We start from the raw sequence: 20,027 nt of genomic DNA, 5'->3' as shown, positions 1-20,027 counted from the left end.
ACAAAAGTGGTTTCCTGTTGAGATGAGCAGACTTTGGAATCCGAATGGAGCCCATCCTTTTTCAGACACAGCTGCTCCCCTCCACCCCTGTTCCGGCACCCCCACGACGGAGCCAAGCCCTGTTCTTCTCCCTCATCCTCCATGGCCCAAACTCAACAACCACTGATCAGGGGAAGCGGGCCTGTCCTCCTCAGGAGGTCTCGTGGGGTCTCTCGGGCCCCCATCAAAAGGTGGGTATGGTTGGGATTTGTTGTTAGGGAGTCTGACCCGTTCAGGTACTTCTGAGGAAGTGAGCCTGGAATAATACAAGGACTCCCCCACCCCACCATCAGGGACGACTTCCCCCATGCATGGCGTCCTAGGTAGGACCCTCATTGGGCCTCAAGGAAAAGCCCTCCCCCCAAGAGCACAAGAAGTTGCCCCCTACCTCCTTTTTAGGGCTCTGAGTTCCAGAGTGTAGGATCATGGGATTTAAAGCCAGGAGTGACCTTAGAGAAAGGTCTCATAGCTAGTAAGTGCCAGATCCTCTGACTTCAAATCCAATCCTCTTTCCTCAGAACTGAGTAGCTCATTCTGACCTAGCGGACTTGAAACTTCCCCGATGCCAAAAGCCCTTCCCCATTAACCCAACTTGACCATGTTATAAAACGAGCCCCCAGTGACCCCAGTTGAGCAGGGGAATGGGGGCGGGGGGGACACCCGGGAAGGAGGGGGTGGACAGGAACCTCAACCTCCACTGCAACCCAGGTCAAGCCAAGCCAACCGGGATCCTGTCCCCAACCCCTCAAATCTCCCTCATTCTGATTGGAGATGCATCAGGGTTGGGGTCGAGTGGGTTGAAGTAAGAAGGTGCAACATCTCCCCTCCCATTTTACCTCTGAAAACAAAAACTGACCGACCAACCAAAAAAAAAAAAAAGTCCCTTATTTAAAAAAAAAGAAGAAAAATAAAAGGAGGGAAAGAAAGAGAAAAATAATGCCGTGTTTTCTATTAAAATCAACAAAATATATACAGATATCACACAGACTGGGGCCCCCAGTCTCCCAGCTGCCATCCAGCTACGCACAGGGAGGTGTGTCAAACTGGGAGGGAGGAGCGTGGGGAGCACCTCCTATCCCCAACTCCAATCCAGCCACTCGGAGGTGGGGTGGATTTAAGCGAGCCCCTCGCCCGACACCCGAACCAAACCAGGATGGGGAAAGAGGGACGGCGTCAGGGGGTGGGGGGGAGATGGGTGGGGAGGGTTGGGAGCCGTCGCTCCCCGCCCCCCTTTATCCCACTTTCTGGGGGTTCGTGGCCCGGACCCCCTGCTCATAGGTGACCCTCTGGCTTATGAGATACTGTGCGGCCTGCGTGGCTGCGGGACTGCCTGTAATGGTCACCCGCCGGTTCCGCGTGCCGGGCAGGAACTCCCCCTTCTTAGAGATCTGGATGCGGGCCCCCGTCAGCTCCTGGTACTCTACCAGCGTCTTCCCCCCCTTGCCCAGGATGGCCCCCACGAGGTTCTCGGGCACCGCAATTTCCACCAGCTCCTTGGCGCTCTCCGCCGCCAGCTTCTCGGCCGCCAGGAACCCCCCGGCTCCCGCCCCGCCGCCCCCTCCGCCCCCCGCCCCCGCGGCGCCCAGGTAGCCGTTGGCGGCCGCCGCCAGGGCGAAGGAGCCCAGCGCTCCGGGGGGCGGGGGGGGCGGCGGCGGGGCGGCGCCGGCGGCCGGCCCGGCGGCGGCCTCGGCCCGCGTAGGAGGCCAGGAGGTTGGCGGCGGCGGCGGCGGCCGGGTTGGCGCCGGCCGCCACGGCCGCGAGCACCCCGGAGGCCGCGGCCGAGCCGAGGCCCAAGCCCAGCGAGTTGGCGCTGTAGCCGTAGCTGGCCAGCGTGTTGAGGGCCGTGCTGATGGCCAGCAGGTCAGTCCCTGAAAAGGCCGGCAGGGCGGCCGGAAAGGCACCCACGCCCGCCAGGCCGGCCGGGCCCAGGAGGCCGGAGGCGGCGGCGGCGGCAGAGGCGGCGGCGGCGGCTGCCGGGAGGACATCGGCCGGGCTGGCGTAGGGGGAGCCCGTGGGGTTGGAGTTGGCCACAGGCCCCGCCACGTTGGCGTAGCTGATGTTCAGGCAGCTGCTGCTCTGCGGGTCCTCCTGCACCTTCTGGACGATGGCGGCCACGGCCTTGTGCACCTGCTCGGGCTCCCCGCTCACCGTCACCACGCGCTCCTGCAGGTTGATGCCCTCGGGCTTCTGGGACAGCTGCACCCAAGCGCCGGACTGCTCCATGACCGCCTTCACCGTCGCGCCCCCTTTGCCAATGATCAGGCCCGCTGTGCTGTTGGGGACTATCAGCTTAGCCTGGGGGCGGGGAGAGAGGGGAGACCGGGGGTAAGGGCTCGGTGGGACGGCCCCGGGACCCCGCTTAGAGCCGTGGAGGGGAACGGCGAGGGCTCTGCGGACACGGGAGAGGGCCCTTAACGCCCATCCGGCGTCTCCCGCCCCGTCTTACAGCGGGGGAAACTGACGCCCGGGTGGAGGGAGGTCAGCTGCCCCCCCCCCCCCGAGGGCTCGGCAAGGGCCTTTCCCTCCAGCGGCCCGCCGTCCGACCCTCCTGCTCCGAGGAGGGTCTCAGAGCGCTTGTCTTCTGGGGGAGGGAAAGGAAGTCCCGAGGGGAAGGGAGGAGGAGGGCGAAAGCCTGCTCCCCGGGCCTCCCGTCCCACTACTGGGCAAGGAAGGAGGCTTCAGCACCAGGGACAGAGCCCACCGGCGCGCTCCCTCGCTCCCTCTCCGCTCCTCAGCCCCCGGGCACCGCGTACTTTGAGGAAGGGGCGATTCAGCCCTGGGACCGAACCCGTGAGCACCCCGCCGAGCCTCGGTGGCTGTCTGTGAACGCCCCAAGCCCCCGGCCCCCCCCCCCCAATCAGGGCCGAAGTCGGTGTGCGGAGGGGCTCCCTCCCCGGCAGCCTAGTCCCTTCCCTTCTTCTCCATCCCTCCTCCTCTCCCCCGCCCCGCCTCCCCGCAGCCCGAGCTAGTTGACAGTTGTTGTGGCAACCAGCTGGGTTCCCGAAGAGGTGGGGCGATGAGCAAACCGGGAAGAAGGATGCTCTGCCCCTCCCGACAGCTTCCCTTGTTGCTATGGTGACGGGGGCAGGGCATCTCATTGGCCCCCATCCCTCCCTCCTTCCTTTTCCTCCTCCAATATAATCCTTCCTTCTTCAAGATGGCCGACACTCCCTCCCCTCCTCCCTTCCATGGAAAGAGTGGAAAGGGGGAAAAATTGTAAAGGGGAAGAAGGGGCGGGTGAGGTGGGGAGGAGGTGAAGGGGAGGTGCCTCGGGGCCCTGCTTCCTATGTGGAGAGGAAGTGGGAGGCAGGTGGTCCAGGGGGACAATGGGATGAGGTGGAGGGAAGAGGAAGGGAGATGGGAGAGGGGGAGGGCAGAGGGGCCCAGAGCCCACAGGGACCCGAACAAATCCCTTCTCTGTGGTCCCTCGGTGGCATTTTGCCAGGCTGGTCTTCTCCTGGAAGCCTTCCCGGACTGACCCCCGGCCCCACCCCCACCCCCTTCGGGAGAGGGAGCGGACCTGTCTCCTCCCTTCAGAATTTCAGGAGGGCAGGGCCACGTGTTCCCTCCCCCGCCCGGGGAGTCGGTGGGGGGCCCAGTTTTTACCTGCTTGGCCCTGTCGGGGTTCATAGTGGTCTGTGGCTGCAGGATGCTGGCCACCTCAGGCTTGGCCATTGCCTGGGGGATTTCTCGGACCTTCTCGGCGATGAAGCTGTGGACGGCATTCAGGGCCTCTGCAGTCCCCTGCACCAGGCACACCCTCTCTGTGGTCCCTGGGCCCCGCCAGGGTGGGAGGAGGAGGAACAGAAAGAGAAATGTATCAGCACCTTTTCCTCCTATCTGCAGGCAATCCCCAGGCCTCTTGGGTGCTTGGAGATCTCCAGCTAGAACTGCAGGGAAGGGGAGATACCTGGCTCTCTACCCCCCCCCACGCCCCCCTCCCCATTCACCAAGGATTTTTAAAAATTTCCTTTTGAAGTCTCCCTCCCCCTGTCCCAATGGATGGGGGGGGAGGGGACAATGAAAGGTCTAAGTGTTTGGAGATCATGGGAGGAGGGGGCCTCTATGGCTAGCTTCTGCAATGATTCCTGGCTCCCCTGGTTGCCTGGGTAACACTGCCCCCTCCTTCCCTCCTGGTGGCTGAGGCTGGTTGCCCGAGCAACTGGAACCCCCTTATCGCCAGAGCTGGACTGAGGAAGGGGAAGGAGGGCTGTTGCTGTGGCAACCCCTTAAAGCAGCAGCGTACCATCAGACTGAGAAGCTTTGGATCAGTGGGGAAAGGCTAGGCTTTGTTTGGGGGGGGGTGGAGATGGCGAGTCGAGTGGAAGGACGTTTGGCCGCAGAATGTAGGATTTAAACAAGAGATAAGGGGAGACGGGGAAGAGGGGGTGGGGACAAAACACGGGATAGCCCGGGGAGGGGGTACGACTCCCCCAAGTACGAAGGACTCCCCAATTCTGCTTTTGGGTGGGCCCTGGACACAGATACACACACACCTAGTGGGAGACGGTGTCTCTGGCAACGCGGAGACAGGCCACAAAGGCGCTGGGCTGGAGGGAGAGCCAGAAGGGCAGAGTCCTGGCTGGGCCGGGGGGCAGAGAGCCTGGCTCTGTGTGTCCTGGGCACAGGCGCTCACTATTACGTCTCTGGGGAAGAAGGGGCGACGCCGGCTCTGTGAAGGGGCCACTGGGGGTCTAGGTGTCCTGCCCAGGGTGTTCCTGGATGTGTTTCTCCCCCAAGCCCTCCGGGCCGGGGCCTGTGTCCCTCCCCCAGAACAATAGCGGAGCCGGAGCCAAGCGTGAGTCAGGGCTGAGCCTGCCGGCCCCGGGCCTGGCGGGTTGTAAAGGGCGTAAATAGGAAAGGGTGTGGGGCGGGCTTCGGCCCTGTGGGAACCAGGGAAGCTCGGGAGGGGCGTGGAGGGGCACGGGGGCGTATCTGGGAGACCTCCGGAGTCCCTCCAGCTCCCGCGGTCTGACTTGGCTGTCCTGGGCTGGCAGATGGACAGATCTCACACACACACACACACACAAAATCACAAATGTACATAAACACACACACATGAAACAGGCAGCTTCAATGTCCCCACACAGCACACACATACATGGCACAATGTACATACAACACACACACACAAAATCACAAATGTGCTTAAACACACAAACACACATGAAACAGGCGGCTTCAATGTCCCCACACAGCACACACATACACAGCACAATGTACACACAATACACATGCACAACACACGGCACACAGCACTTTACACATAAACATTTAAACACACATGATACACATTCAACACACTGCATACACACTGCACAGACACACAACACACATGCACAGATACACACAGACACAACAGACATACATGCAGAAGGAAACCGTGAAAGAGAGACAGACAGGAACTGAGTAGAATAGAAAAAATGCTTGGAAATGTCTAAGGTTGAAGGCAGGATGCTGGAGTCTGGTCTCAGCTCTGACCCCAACCCCGTGTGATCCTGGGAAAGCCCTTCCACTCTCCAGCTTTGATTTCCCCAGAGTGGAAAGAGCAGCAGGGCCCAGGTCAAAGGCCATGAGGTCAGACCCTCGCACACGTTATCAGTGTGGCCTTAGCCAAGTCTCTTTTCCCCTGGGGGGTCAATCTCCTCTCCATTAAACAAGGCCCTTGGGCCGTTTAGGCTGCGGGGGGGGGGGGGGGCCCTTTTAGCTGGAGGTTTCTGGTGCCATCGTTTTATTCAATGCCCGTGGATCTGGGTGACCCTGTGGCTGGTGTGGCTTGTGGGGACGGGGACACGGAAGGAGCACGTTTCATGCTCTGGGGAGGAAGGGCAGGAGGGCAGAGGAGTGGGGGCTCTGGGTCACGGGTGACCTGGGATGTTACGGGTGGGGAGACGATGTATCTTGGGGAGCTCTGGGTGCTGGGTGCTGGCCGTGGAGGCGATTCCAAGAGGCCGGGGGGTTCACTACCATTAATAATGCTGACAATAAAATAATAATAATCATTACGCTCATTTATGTGTTGCCATCAGGTTCATGGGGAAGTAACTTCCTTCGGATAGTCCTGTGTATAAATCGATGGGATGTGTGTGGGGGATGGCATATAAATGTGTGTATGTCTGCATCAATAAATATAGATACTCACCATATATGTATCATACATATAATAGTACTCATGGGTATATATATATATATATATTCATGTCTCTATCTATAGCTATATCTGTCTTTCTGTTCTCATCTGTCCATCCATTCATCTGCCTGCCTGCCCGTCTGTCTGGCTTTCTGTGTCTGTCTGCTTGTCCTCCCATCTGTCCATCCTTCTGTCTGTCTATCCATCCCTTTGTCTACTCATCTATCATATGGCGGGACAGGTCCCTGACTTAAGGTTTCATGGACACAGGGACCAGCCGGGTGAGGAAATTCTCTCTCTCACAAAGCCCGTGGCGCCTCCTCAGCAGTTTACAGAGACTCCGGGAGTCACCTCCCGAACTGGCAGGGGCCCAGAGTCAGGATGTAGGTGGCAGAAACCGGGTCTTCCTGGACCCAAACCTGGTTCTCTTATCTGCTCCGACCTGCTGCCTTCCCCGGTCTCCAGTGTCTTCAGAGACAGGGAAACCGAGTCTCAAAGAGGGAAGGGGCTTGCCTCGGTTGGACAGCCGGTCAGCGACTGACCCGTCTATAGGGCCGATAATCTATACATAGATTTCCAGCTGAAAGAGCCCTCAGAGTTCTTCCTGTTCAATCTCCTCATTTGACAGTAAAGGGGTAGAATAATACTAACTCATTTTGCATTTTCCTTTGTCTTTTTTTTTTTTTTTTTTTGAGGCAATTGGGATTAAATAACTTGTCCAGGGTCACACAGCTAGGAAGGGTCTGAGGTAGAATTTGAATTCAGATCTTCCCGATTCCACAGCAGTGTTCTATCCACTGTGCTACCTGGTCGCCCCTACCAACTCATTTTTTGGAGCAACCTTGACAATTAAGATCGAAGTGACCAGCATATTCCTGCTCTTTACCAGACAATAATCATAATAGCGAATGTTTATGATTAAGTTTGCAAAGCCTGTTACATTCACACACATAGACATATAATATACTCTATGTTATAAGACAGTATATGTAACACATAGCATAATATATATGTCCCACATGGGTATATTTAATTTGTGTGTGTGTAATTTATATATATATATATATATATATATAATATATATGTATGAATGTATATGTATGTGTATATATATAAACACATATATATGAATGTATATATATTATATATAAATATATATGTGTATGTATGTATATATATATATATAAACACATATATATGAATGTATATATATTATATATAAATATATATGTGTATGTATGTGTATATATATATATATATATATATATATATATATATATATAAAACGACCCTGTAAGATAAGTTCTATTATCATCCTCATTTTATTAATGAGGAAACTGACTTGCCTAAGATCTCTCAGAGAGTGTCTGAGACAGGTTTTAAGCGCAGATAATTTGTCTCTAAGTCTAGGACTTTCTCAATTAGACCAAGGCTTGGCAGAGTAACATGAAGGTCACATGGGTAACTGGTGCTGGTGATGGTGGGAACCAAAACCCAGGGATCTTCCCAGAGTACTTTGCTGCCCTAGTGTAGGGGATATAGTATAGTGTGGTCCCTGAGAACTGACTGCTTTTCCACCAGCCCAGCCCCGATTCCCAGAAGCAGGAGGCTATCCCACTTAGTCTCCCGGTGATTCCCCAAATCTCCAAATTGTGTGTGGGGTTGCTGCTCTGGCTTCTCCCTAGGAATATGGATAGTCAGGGATCTGGTTAATGGGAAAGGAGACAGGTCTGGTCTTGTGGAACACAAATCCCCCCAACCCGATTCTGGGATTGTTTTGCGAGGTGGGACAGTCTGGGATTATAAGTGGCTACATCTTCACTTCCTCCATGCCGTTTGACACACGTAGGTGGAATCAGATATTAGAAGTCAGGGTTTCTGGGAGTGGATGAAACTAGTCCAGGAAGTCTGAGGTGATGTCTTGTGGTACCCAGAGCCACGGGACCAGAAGATGCAAAAGGCAACGAGATATTGACGGTACAGTGGTGGGGACAATGAAAGAGAGGAAAGAGTGATGGTGGGAGAGTGTAGACAGAGTCAGCTTGAGTTCTGACACGTGTTGGGGGACAGATCCATTCAGAGAGAGTGGAATGGCAGACGAGAAGGGGGAGGGATGCGAAGAAGAGAGAAAAGAGGGATGGAGGGAGGAGAAAGGAGAGCAAAGAATATGACTTCCAGAGCATGGTGGAAGTGGGAGTGTTTGAAAGAGAGCAAAAGAAAAATAAAAGGAAGAGATTCAGGGATGAGAATCCATCCAGGAGGAGAATAAGTTTTCAGTGGGGAAGAGGAAGAAAAGAGGGGAGGGCTGAGAGAAGGGAGAACAAGATATAGAATAACAGGGTTCTTCATCTGGACTCTCCAATGTCCTTGGATAGATTCCAGAGGGATCCACGTATTTGTTTTTCATATACTTTGGGAACTATTTCAGTATAATTTGTCAGCTTTGTAACGTACGCATTTCGTTTCCCGCTTTAAGGAACATTCTGAAAAAGGTTCCAGGGTTTTTGTCAAACTGCCCAAGGGTTCCATGGTGGAGAAAAGGGATCTAGATTTGAGCTGGAAGGAACCTCGAGGTTCTGAACACTTCATGTTATAGATGAGGAAAATGTGGCCCGGGAAGTTAGTAGATTTATCCAAGGTCATACGATCGGTACATGACAGAGGCAGGAGGGAGGGAGAACTACACTGAGAAGGAGATGGAGGGAGAGACACATGAGGGGGGAAAGAGCAAGGGATGAGGGAGGTGATGGGGAGCAGGACAAGGGATGAGTGGAAGGTAGATGGGAGAGAAGGATAGAGGGGGAAATGTGGAGATGAGGAGAAGGGATCCCCTGAGAGGAGAGACCTTTCAGCATGACTGGGCAAACAGCCTGCTTTCCCCCCTTACTTCTGGGCTCCCCCCAGGGGGGCAGGTGCAGGGTCAGGGCCTGACCCAGCTGCTGCCCCCATGCAAATGACTCATGAATATGCAGCAGCTCCATTGTCCTGGGAGGAGGGGGGAGGGGTCCTCTGGACCCATCTGCTTCCCTCTCTCCCTGGGGTGGGGTGAGGGTGGAGGGGGTGGGGCAGGAGCACCTGTCCCTTTAAGGAAAGCCCACTGGGGTCCAGGAGTGGGGGTGGGGTTCTCACCGGGGTAGAAGTCCTTGGATTTGGAGAGCTTGATGGTAGCCCCCGTCTCCTTCTGCAGCTGCACGATGGTTTGGCCTCCTTTGCCAATGATGGAGCCCGCAGCATAGCTGGGGATGAGCACCTTTAGGAAATATTCACCCTCCTCTGGAGCAGGTGGGTGGGATGAGGAGAGGGGGCTCAGTCAGGAGTTTTCTCAAGGCCCGATCCCCAACCTCCCCAGGATGGGACTTCCCAAGGGCCCAGCCTCCCCCATGAGCCTCTGGGAGCTGCCTCCCTCAAGTTCCAATGGGAAATGACCTCTCTTCTTCTCATAGATCTCCACTAGGACCTGGTTCTCACAAAGGCCCACAGGACGGGTCCCTCCTCTGCCAGCCTTAACACAGGGCATCAATGCTCTAATTTTCTTTCCACTCTTTTCATGATCTAAACTCCCTCCCCCCCCCCCCCCCAGCTCTATGAGCTACATGCCCTCCAATTCCCCCAATACCACTCCAGGAGTCAGCCTCTCTCTGACAGCTCCCCCCGCCCAACTCTGTAAAGCCCGCTCCCTGCCCCCATACAACCCACAGATCACAATTTCCGGGGTCCCAAATATGGGCCTATTAATATTGTGTATATCTTGAACCTAATATCTGTGAACAAGTAGTTTTTCCCACCCACAATAGAATAGAAACTCCTTGGAGGCAAGCACTTTTTCTCTCTTGCATTTGTATTCCCAGCACCTGGCAGTAGCAGGGATTTATTTCTTAACTACTTGTTGATTAATTGGTTCTAATCAGTGGCTGCCCACTTTAGACACACCCCCAAATCTCAGTTTGGGTGCTGGAGGAGGCAACTTTGGGGGGCCAAGAAGGAATTTGGGCCTTGGATAGGGTAGGGCTCTACAGGGAGCTTCCCGGGGTGCCAGACTGAGAGCTTGACCCAGGGAGGCTCAAGTCAAGCCTCTTAAACTCACCAACCTTAGTCTATTAAGCCAATTAAACAATTAGCCCCTGGGGTCCCTCCTGCTCTCCACTCCTTGGAGTCCTAAGACTGTCTAAGAATGTCTCAAAGTCTTGAACCTTAAGATTCCATGATACTTGACTTAGAAAATTCTATTTTCTCGCCCTTGCCAGCCTGCTATCACCTTTTACATCTCCCCTATAGCAGTCCTGGGGATCTTCCACCCATTATTTCAGATTTGACCAGCTGAAGGCTGGGAGAAAGGAGAGGGGCTATTTTTTGGGGGGTTGACTGGTGATGGGTTTTGATTTGTTTCCCATCTATTAGGAAATTCTCCTTGGAGTCTTCCCTCCCTTGCTCTTGTAGCAACTTCCTAATCTGTCTGGTCTATATTCCCATCTTCTCCAATCTAGAGGGACTTCCTCTGTTTTCCCTCTTTCTCTAGGTGGGTCTCCTTAGTTCCCCCAAAGGCCCCATTTCCTCAGCTCTTCTTTTCTCCATAGCCTTTGGGAAAGTTCAAGGATATGAAAAGACCCCCTGGATTCTACTTTCTGCAGGACTTTGAGCAAATCCTTCATTTTCCCTCTCCTATTTATGTTGGGATAATGTTGGGTCCTTTGCAACTTGACAATCTGGGGTTCTGTGACTCCCTTGTGCTACCCTCATGGTTGCTAGCTCTACGCCACCCCCTAATTCCTGCTGCCTAATTCCTTAGATGTCTAGCTATTGTGCCCAGAGAGGGAAAGGATAGAACTTCAAGTAACACAGCACACCTGAGATAAGAGTCCAGATGAACTTGTTCCTTCCTTGATTTGGGAAGTCTACCCACTCCCAAAGATTACTCAAGGGGCCATGGGCATCTCCTCCTCCCCACTCCCAATCTCTGAGCTAAATGGTTTCCCTTCTCAAGTTTCTTCTCTGGGGTCCTCCTTCCACAGTGCCAAGGGCTAAGATCTACATCCACCCAGGTTCTGTTTCTTCCTAAGTCCTGCATCCCCTCCATGCAGTGGGTGGTCAGGCCCTGGGGTCCATGTCCTTGCTCCCACCTGGGGAAGAACAGTCCCCAAGAGTGACGGGATTCTTAATAAAAACTCTTGGACCACAACTCACTTCCCCCATTCCAGAAAAGGTGACTGAATCCTTAGAATATAGATATAGGGGCACAAATGTCCGGTCCAGTGGGGTTGGCAATGGGGATAATGCTATTAGCAAATCATGAAACTCTGGCTTCTTGAAGTTACAGAATCAGAATCTTAAAATCTTGGAATCTCAACGCTCTAAAGTTGGGGTATCCTTTCCAACCACCTCCGTTTACAAACAGGGAAACTGAGGTCTGGGGGGAGGGAGTTACCCAAGGTCACACAGTGTGAATCTGGGTTGGAAGCCACATTTCCCAATTTCTAAGCTAGGGTTTTTTCCTTTCTGAAGAAACAGAAAAGGAATGGGGACACGGGGATGGGGAACGAGAGCCATCTCCCCCACTTCTCTGGGGGCTCCTCCTCAGAGTGGGGAGCAGCTGGGTTCCAGTTCTTAGTCCCGCTTCTCCTGGATCCCAGGTAAGGAGCAGAGAATAAGAGTAAGGCAGAGGGAAGAAGGGAGGGAGAGCCATTCCCCACAGCCCTGAGCCAGGCTGGGAGCAGGAAGAACCACAGGAAATCCCCTCCCCCTCCCCCAAACTTCCCTTTCCTCTCATCCTCTGTTGTAGAAACTGGAAGGAGAGGGAGACTGGAGAAAGGGGTGTGTGGTGCAGAATCCCTAGCTTCTCGGCCTCCGTCTATCCCCTCTTCCTGAACTGGAAAAGCTTAGCCTACTGGGAGACTCACTGGGTCCTGGTGAACAAGCCCCTTCCCCTTTCTGGGGCTCGGTTTCCTTTTCTGTAAAATAAAGGAGCCAGCCTGGATGGTGTCTAAGGCCTCTCCTGGCTGTGACATATTCGAGCACCTCTGATATTCTGTAGGTAAAGGATTTGAGGAAAGAGGCCATTTCTGGATTTTATTTATTGGAAGGTGTCTAGTAGCTGGGAAGGAGGTTGGAGTCCTCCCAGAGCAGGTTACGGGCATGGGGTGAAAGTTCTTTTCCCTTCCCCCCTTCTGGCCCCGGAATTCAGCCCAGACGCGGGGCCCAGGGGACCCCAAATCAGAAGAAGGTGAGTTCTCTGTCAAGGTGACCCGGGGGGAAAAGCCCAGGGGTCTCCGCTCTCCTGAGGCCGAGGACTAGAGGCTGAACCTCCCAGGGTCCCCCGGACATAGGAGCTTCTGCAGGTGACACTGAATCTCCCCGTCCCTTCCCGCTGAGGGACAATAATTCTCCCTCCTAGTCGCTCATCCAGCTCCTGCTACACCTACACAGCCTCCCGTGTCACATCCAAGCCCCCACACACCTGTCAGTCTCCCTCATCAGTCACACTCTGCCATGGCTCTCTCTCTCACACACACAACCACACCCCCACTGCCCAATCACCTGCAGAGCCCCTCCGGGGTCACCCCCTCCCCTGCTGCTCACGGCCCTCCCTCCCCCCATGGGTGAACATCCCCTAGTGTCGCACAGCTATGCACACCTGTCAGTCACACTCAGCACAGTCACACTGCCTCCTGTCACACACACACAACCACACCCCCAGCACCCAGTCACTGGCTCCCATGTCACTCATACACACAATTGCTCACTCTCCCCGGGCCGGGAGCTGCACCTCCCGCCAGAGCCCCCATGGCCTCTCCCCCTCTCCCTCCCTCTGCTTGCTGGCCCCCAGAAGCCCACCCGGAGACCCTCCCGCTCGGAGGCGCGTCCCCTCCCCTTTGGGCACATGCACACACAGGCCCAGACACCACGGACAGATCCTTCTATGAATAGCTCCTTCAGATTGGGAGAGAATATGGAACCGAGGGCCGGAAAGACACAGCCACAAATGCGGCCCGGGGTGGGAGGGGTGCCGGTGCCGGAGACCCGAGCACACCCATCCAAGGGCAGTCCGACACCCTCCCCCCCATCAAGGACACACAATCGCACCCACCCGCCCACCCCCCAAGGACACACGCACACACATTCACGCACACCCGAGACACACTAAATGGATGGCTCGGGAGAGGGAGCCGAGCACACCATCACACACACAATCACAGCTTCACACAGATGCCCCCTCCCCCCTCACACCGGGGCCATTCCCACCGCCACCCCGGCTCATTCTCTTACATCAGTCCTCAGACAAAGCACCCGGGAGGTGGGGAACACGAGAACGTCCCCCCCTCCCGCGATTGTGGAATTCTCTTCCCCCGCCCCCACCGCTCCCCCTTTGTGCCAGGAGGGGGAGGGGAGACCCCATTATTGGGGCCGTACGGGAGGGGGGCTGGGGGGGGGGCCCGGGCACCTGCAGGAAAGGCTCCAGGGTCAGAGGATCGGGGAAACTGGGGGGGATGCTGAAGGAGAATTGGGGGATGCTTGTGGGGGGGGGGGAGCTGCACCACTTCTCACCTCCCGTGTTGCTGCGTTTGGTGCTGACGACCTCGGGGGGCGTCTCCAGGGGCCGCTTGCGGGAGTCCGGGGCCTCGGACTCCATGGAGGTGCCGTGAGATGCGGGCGGTGGCTGCTGCGGTGGCGGTGGCGGCTGCTGCTGTGGGGCCGGAGCGGAGAACAGGCCGTGCGCCGCCGCGCCGGCGGCCATCATCTTCATGGTGGGGGGAGGGGGAAGGGATGGGAGGGGGATTGGGGGGAGGGGGAGAGGCAGGGGAGGGGGAGGGAGGAGGGAGACGGGAGACCAGAGAGAAGAGGGGTGATGGAGGGAGGAGAGCGCTGAGGATGGAATAGGGTACGGGGAGCTCGGAGACCGGGAGGGGGAGGTCGGAGGGGACGCCCAGGGAGATGGAAAGGGACCCTTTGGCAGGAGAGGGCGGAGAGGGGCTAGAGGGAAGCCCGGGACAGGAGACTTGGGGAGGACAGAAGAGGGATGGGGAAGGTGAGTCAGAAGTCGGCGGGCTGGAGAAGTGACCAGAAGCGAAGCGGAGAGGGGGCTGCAGGGGAAAACGGGGGGGACCCGGGGAGGTCGGAGGGGGCTGCAGGGGGAAACGGGGGGATAACGGGGGAGGTCGGAGGGGGCTGCAGGGGGAGGTCAGAAGGGGAAGATGAGAACGGGATATACTAGGAGAGGAGCACAGGAGGGGCCGGGGTAGGGCTGGAGGCCCGAGGGGCCCGGAGACCAGAGGGGGCGGTCCGAGGGGTCAGCCGGAGAGGGCGCCTGCGGAGCACCGGGCGGGACGCACTGAGAGGGGCTGTCGGGGTTGTCTCGGAGCCAAGCCGGGCGGGGAAAGGGCGCTCCGGGGCGGGGGGGGGCCGGGCCCCCGGCCCCCAAGGGCAGCTCCGGGAGGAGGCCGAGCCCCCGCCCCCTCCGCTGAGGGGCGCCGGAGAGCTGGGGGGCCTCTGGCCGGGGCGGGAGGGCGGCCGGGCCGCTAGCGGGGGCCCCGGGGGCGGCGGGCACGGGCGGCGGCGGCGGCGGTGGCGGCGGCGGCGGCTCCTCCCGGGCAGAGCATCCTTTTCGCTCCCCCCCTCCCTCCCCTCTCCCCGGCCCAGCACTCCGGCCACGCCCCACGCCCTCCCATTGGCGCTGTTGCCCCAGAAGCCCCTCCCTCCCCGTGGCCCCGCCCCGCCGGGGAGGGGGGGCAGGCGCAGCTGGCTGGGCTGTATTCTCTGACAGAATCTTCCTCCTCTTCGGACCGGGAAGACAGCGCATCCTTCTCCGGGCTCCCGCCCTGGCCACTGCACCCAAGCTCCTTGACCCAAATGCCGGGGACCTTGTCCCCTTCTGACCCCCACGGGCCTCCCTTCCCCTTTCTTGCACCTCCTCTGGCGGAAGTCCTGCCGCTGGTGCGCCCCGAGGTTCTCCCCGGGGGGGTTCGGCTCCGACCCCGGCCGTCACCGGCCCCAAGCCCCCGTCACAGCCCCCCCCGTCCCCGCGCGGGCCCCCGGGAGCCGCACACCCCGAAAGCTCTGCCTCGCGTCCAACTGGAGCGGAACCAGCGGGCTCCGGGCCCCAGTTCCGCCCCAGATATCTGCCAGCCAGGCGGTCTCCGAGCCCGACTCAGTTTCCCCCCTTGTAAAACGGGAACGATCACAGAGCCCCTCCTCGCGGGACTCTTGGGGGGAGCAGGTGAACACTATCAAGTGCTGGGCGGACCTTAAAGCCCTTTGTCAGCGTGAAAGCTCGAAGTTCAATTTCAGTCTCACACAGGATTGCGGGAGCCCGGTCAGGTCACTCTCTGCCTCAGTTTCCTTTTCTGTAAAATGGAGCCAACAAGAGCCCCTTCCCTCAGAAGGCCGCAGTCAGGGTCCAATGAGACAGAAAAGGGCTTGCAGACTTTAAAGCTGTATGTGACTTATTCCTATCATTATCATTATTGTCATAACTTCAGCCTCATTAGGGACCAGAGCAATCATGTTTCCATTGCTGTATGATTTAGAGAACGTGTGTGGTGGGAGAGAGAGAGAGAGCCGGCTTCGGAGCCAGCGAGACACCCAAATCCCCCTTGGCCACAGAGCATATACTGCCTGGGTGACCCTGAAGAGGCCACTTAATCTCTCAGCGCTTTGGGCAGCTCTTTAAGGCACTGAGTTGAAAGTGCTGACTTTCCTTGACAAACAGTTGCTTCATAGGGAGGTCTCCGTGCGGATTAAGTTAGGGCTCCAGCACTCTTCCTAGTGGGGGCTTCTTTACCTTTTTGGTGTCATGGCCCCTTTGAGAGTCAAGTAAAGCCCCTAGAGCAGGGGTCCTCAAACTAGGGCCCGCGGGCCAGATGCAGCAGCTGAGGACGTTTATCCCCCTCCCCCAGGGCTATGAAGTTTCTTTATTTAAAGGCCCACAAAACAAAGGTTTTGTTTTTACTATAGTCCGGCCCTCCCACAGTCTGAGGGACAGTGAACTGGCCCCCTAGTTAAAAAGTTTGAGGACCCCTGCTCTAGATCCTTTCTCAGAGTAATGTCTTTAAGACATTAAGATTGAACAAAAATGGTTTTTAAAAGAGGCTCCCTGAATTCGGGTGAAGAACCCCTGCCTAGTACTTAATTAAGTCCATCAACAAGCATTGGTCCCGGGTTATTTTTACCTTCTGAATCCAATTCTCCCTGTGCAACAAGAAAACTGTTTGGATCTGCACACGTACATTGTATCTAGGATATACTAGGACATATTCAACATACATAGGACTGCTTGCCATCTAGGGGAGGGGGTGGAGGGTGGGAGGGAAAAATCGGAACAGAAAATGAGTGCAAGGGATAATGTTGTAAAAAAAAATTACCCTGGCATGGGTTCTGTCAATAAAAAGTTACTATAAAAAAAAACAAAAACAACCAAGCATTGGGTACCTCATATACACCGCAGATTCAAAATTCAACCGAACCTGCCTTCAAGGATCTTCCATCATGAAGAGGGCATTAATCGTCCCAAAGCACAGCCCCGAAGGCCTCTGGATGCCCTTGGCAAGCAGTCTCTCCCATCTCAAATCCTGTCTCACCTTTCCTTGAGAACATAAAGTCCTGTTGCCCAGGACCCGTCCCTGGCTTTGTCTGTGAATTCCCAGAGCCAGGTATGATGTCTCACACATACAGAGGGGGCTGAACAAATACTTGGTGGATTGCCTTGGATCAATAAATGAATCATTGAGCAAAGCAGCATCTGTATCATTTACCAGGCCCTGCATTAAGCCAGGAGATTCAAAGCTAAATAAAAAGTCTGAATTCTAATATCAAAGGCAACGTATACCTCCCTCCCACGGTAGACAAAAGATGTCTACAGAAGGGGTGCAGGGGAATTAGAGGGGGGCGAGACCGTGGAAAGCCTTCCAGAGAAAGCAGAGCTGGAACTGAGTCTCCAAGGAAGCCGGGATGCTGAGAGGAGCAAAGGAGGAAGGAACACAGCCCAGAGGTGAGGGTCAGCCAGGCTGGGAGAAGGGAGACGGGAAGAGCAGCCAAGACAGGGAGACCGAACCATCAAGTGTGTGGAGGGGACATAGAGAAGAGGGAAGTTGACTCATTTTGGACCCGGGTGACCTGGAATGGAGACCCTACTTCTTCGATGTGACCTCTGGCAATCCACTTCCGTTATCTTTGCCTCAGTTTCCTCATTTGTAAAGTAGGGGTCAAATTGTAAAATCTCTAAATTCCAGACAGAGGGACTGGATGCCGTTTTCCCTCTCAAGAATTATTAAAGAGTCCTTATTACCTCTAGGATCAAATTTCAGGATTTGGTTCCAGCCCGGAAGAGACACTTTCCTCTATTCCCCTCATCACTCACTTCACAGTTCAAATGACCCCTTTCATATTCTCTGATCCTGATGGATCCCATCTCCTGCCTTTGCCCAGGCCTGGAATTCACTTCCTCCTCTTCAATCCTTTGTTTCCTTCCAGGCTCAGTTCTTTTGATTTTTTATTTTTTTTCGTTCTTAATCCTACAGGAAATGGTCCCTCTCCACATTAGTCAATGTAAATTTTGTAGCATTAGTAAGATCATTTCTCTATGACCTTGCTCTTCTCTCTTTATGATTTCTGCCTGCCAGTAACTGATGTCTTCAAGCCCCTAAAGGGCAGACCCTGGGTTTTATCTTTGTTCTTATAAACTTGTGACTAGTAGATTTGACCGATACTTGTTGGGTGAGATTTAATTCAATAACATTATATGGATCTCTATGGTTCACAAAGAAATTTACAAATGAAGGGCACAGCCACTTTGTGTGTTTCACATTTATTATCTACCCATTTTACAGAGGAAGAAACTGAGGCACGGCGTGACAATGGCCTGCTCACAGCAGTCCCACGACTAGTAACAATCAAGGTTCCTTCCTGCTAGTAAACCCAGTACTCTTTTATATTTGATCCTGTACTGGGTTTGCGAGCATGTTCCTTCACAATCACACGAGGCAGGGACTTTACAGATGAGGAAACTGAGGCAAAATTCTGATGACGTGATTTGCCAGAGTCTTCAGTTTAAGCGGGCTACGTGTCACATGTTTTATATGTATGACTTATAATAATAATGATAGTACTAAACGAGTGAGGAAGTAATATTGGTGATGAGAACGCATCATATTTCTAGAGGGCTGCTGAGATTCTGGGCATAATTCTCTCTCCCAACAACACTTTAAAGAAGACAGAACTGATATGGAGATCCCTATTTTGTGGGTGATTTTATTGATCCCTATTTTATTCATTCCCTCTCAAAGAAGGAAAGTGACTTGTTCAAGACCACACAACCACTTGAGAATTTCAGACCATGTCTTTGCTGGCTCCATTATTGCACCTCTCCAGACGGACCATCCGGCCAAGGACAATCAGGGGATGGTGAGGGGGGGGGGGGGGATGAAAGGTTGGGTCTCCGTCTCTCTCGCCCTCATCGCCAGCTTCTTTGGGGAGCTGCTGGGACGGGCCACCCCGGTGTGAGAGGGTGATTCCCGGAGGACGGTGGGAAGCTAGCCCTGCCCGTGAGGAGCCCTAAGTTTCAGGGTGAAACTCGGCTCTCTGTGTCCCCGGAATGGAGGCTGGGGCCAGGAGCAGATGGTCCCCGGGCTGGGGCAGCCAGGGCGGCTGCTCCATCTGTCCCCTACTCCCCCCATTGTCCCCAGAGCCACCGTCCCCTCCCTCTGACTGAGGAGGAATGGGGGCGGGGAGGGTCCCACATCTGCCTCCTTTTCTCCCCTGCCAGGAGGGACCACAGAAGCCGGTTGTCCCGGCAACGGGGGAGAGGGGCCGAGGGCCGAAGAAGGCATTGCCATACAGAGTCTCTTACTGAGAAATTCGGCAAACCCTCGGACCCGGAGGGGACCCGTCCCCCAGAGGGAGAAATCCCGACCCCCGGACTCCTCGACACAACCCGGACCCGGGCTGCCCCAGCACACGCCCCGGAGCCCGGGTCACACGCCGGGCGGACACAAAGGGACCCAGGCCCTCCCCCGCCGGATCAGTAAGTGTGCATTAGCATGCAGCCGGGACGCAGGAGGAGCCGTGCTCGGGGACACAAGCCACACGCTGACCCCGCATGCGGGGGGACGGCCACACGTGACGGCCCATACATACATGGCCGAACATACATGAAGGAGCACATGGGCCGCATGGAGGATGCTTGGGCTCACACATGCACACACACGCATGCACACACACACACACACACACACACACACACACCTCCTCGCAGATATTTTTAAACCTCTCTCTACTACCATGACAACGTCCCCAAGCCCATCACCATGGCAACGCATCGTCAGCTTTTCAGGCTCTGGGTCCTGGGGGACTGCTGAGGCCCCCGACTCAGCCTGGAACAGGGGAGAAGGCATTGGCTGATAGAGCGCCGATCCACCCCTGCACATGGAACCGCCGGGAAGGGAGGGGGCCGGAGATCTGGACACCTGGGTCCCCCTTTCTGTCTGGGGAATCCCCCGGAGGCTACTCCGTCCCTTTCTTCTGCCCCCCTTGATTCAGCCCACCCAGCTGGATCCCAGTGGGAGGTGGGGACATGGGGGCAAGGCTTCCACTGGGGGAGGTCATTTCATCCAGCCCGGGTCCGGGGGCCAGCCTGAGCCCAAGCTCAGAAGTCTGGGACGGGCAAGGGGAAGAGACTCCCACTCTTGGCTTCCATTTTGTCCCTCAGAGAAGCTCCGTGGTGGGAGATGCCCCCGGGATCTCTTCTGGGCTCGAAGGCCCAGATTTTAATATTCTAATCATGGAACTGAATTAACTCAGCTCAAGAAATGTTTATTAAGGGCCGAATAAAACCAGGGCCGAGCCCGGGAGGAGGGACGCGGCCACAGGGTCA

General features: G+C 55.7%; 1 protein-coding gene across 1 annotated transcript; it reads right to left on the bottom strand.

Annotated features, from left to right (window-relative positions):
- Positions 1–962: 962 nt before the first annotated feature.
- On the bottom strand, positions 963–13,957 carry NOVA2 (NOVA alternative splicing regulator 2). The gene is given in 5 exon segments (XM_031963869.1): positions 963–1,725; positions 1,727–2,334; positions 3,646–3,812; positions 9,299–9,442; positions 13,709–13,957. Coding segments are annotated over 5 exon segments (1,572 nt in total). The 5' UTR covers positions 13,908–13,957; the 3' UTR covers positions 963–1,271.
- Positions 13,958–20,027: the final 6,070 nt, after the last annotated feature.

The sequence above is a fragment of the Sarcophilus harrisii genome, chromosome 3, assembly GCF_902635505.1.
Source record: "Sarcophilus harrisii chromosome 3, mSarHar1.11, whole genome shotgun sequence".
Taxonomy (NCBI): domain Eukaryota; kingdom Metazoa; phylum Chordata; class Mammalia; order Dasyuromorphia; family Dasyuridae; genus Sarcophilus; species Sarcophilus harrisii.
This window is presented reverse-complemented; position numbering and strand designations above follow the sequence as displayed.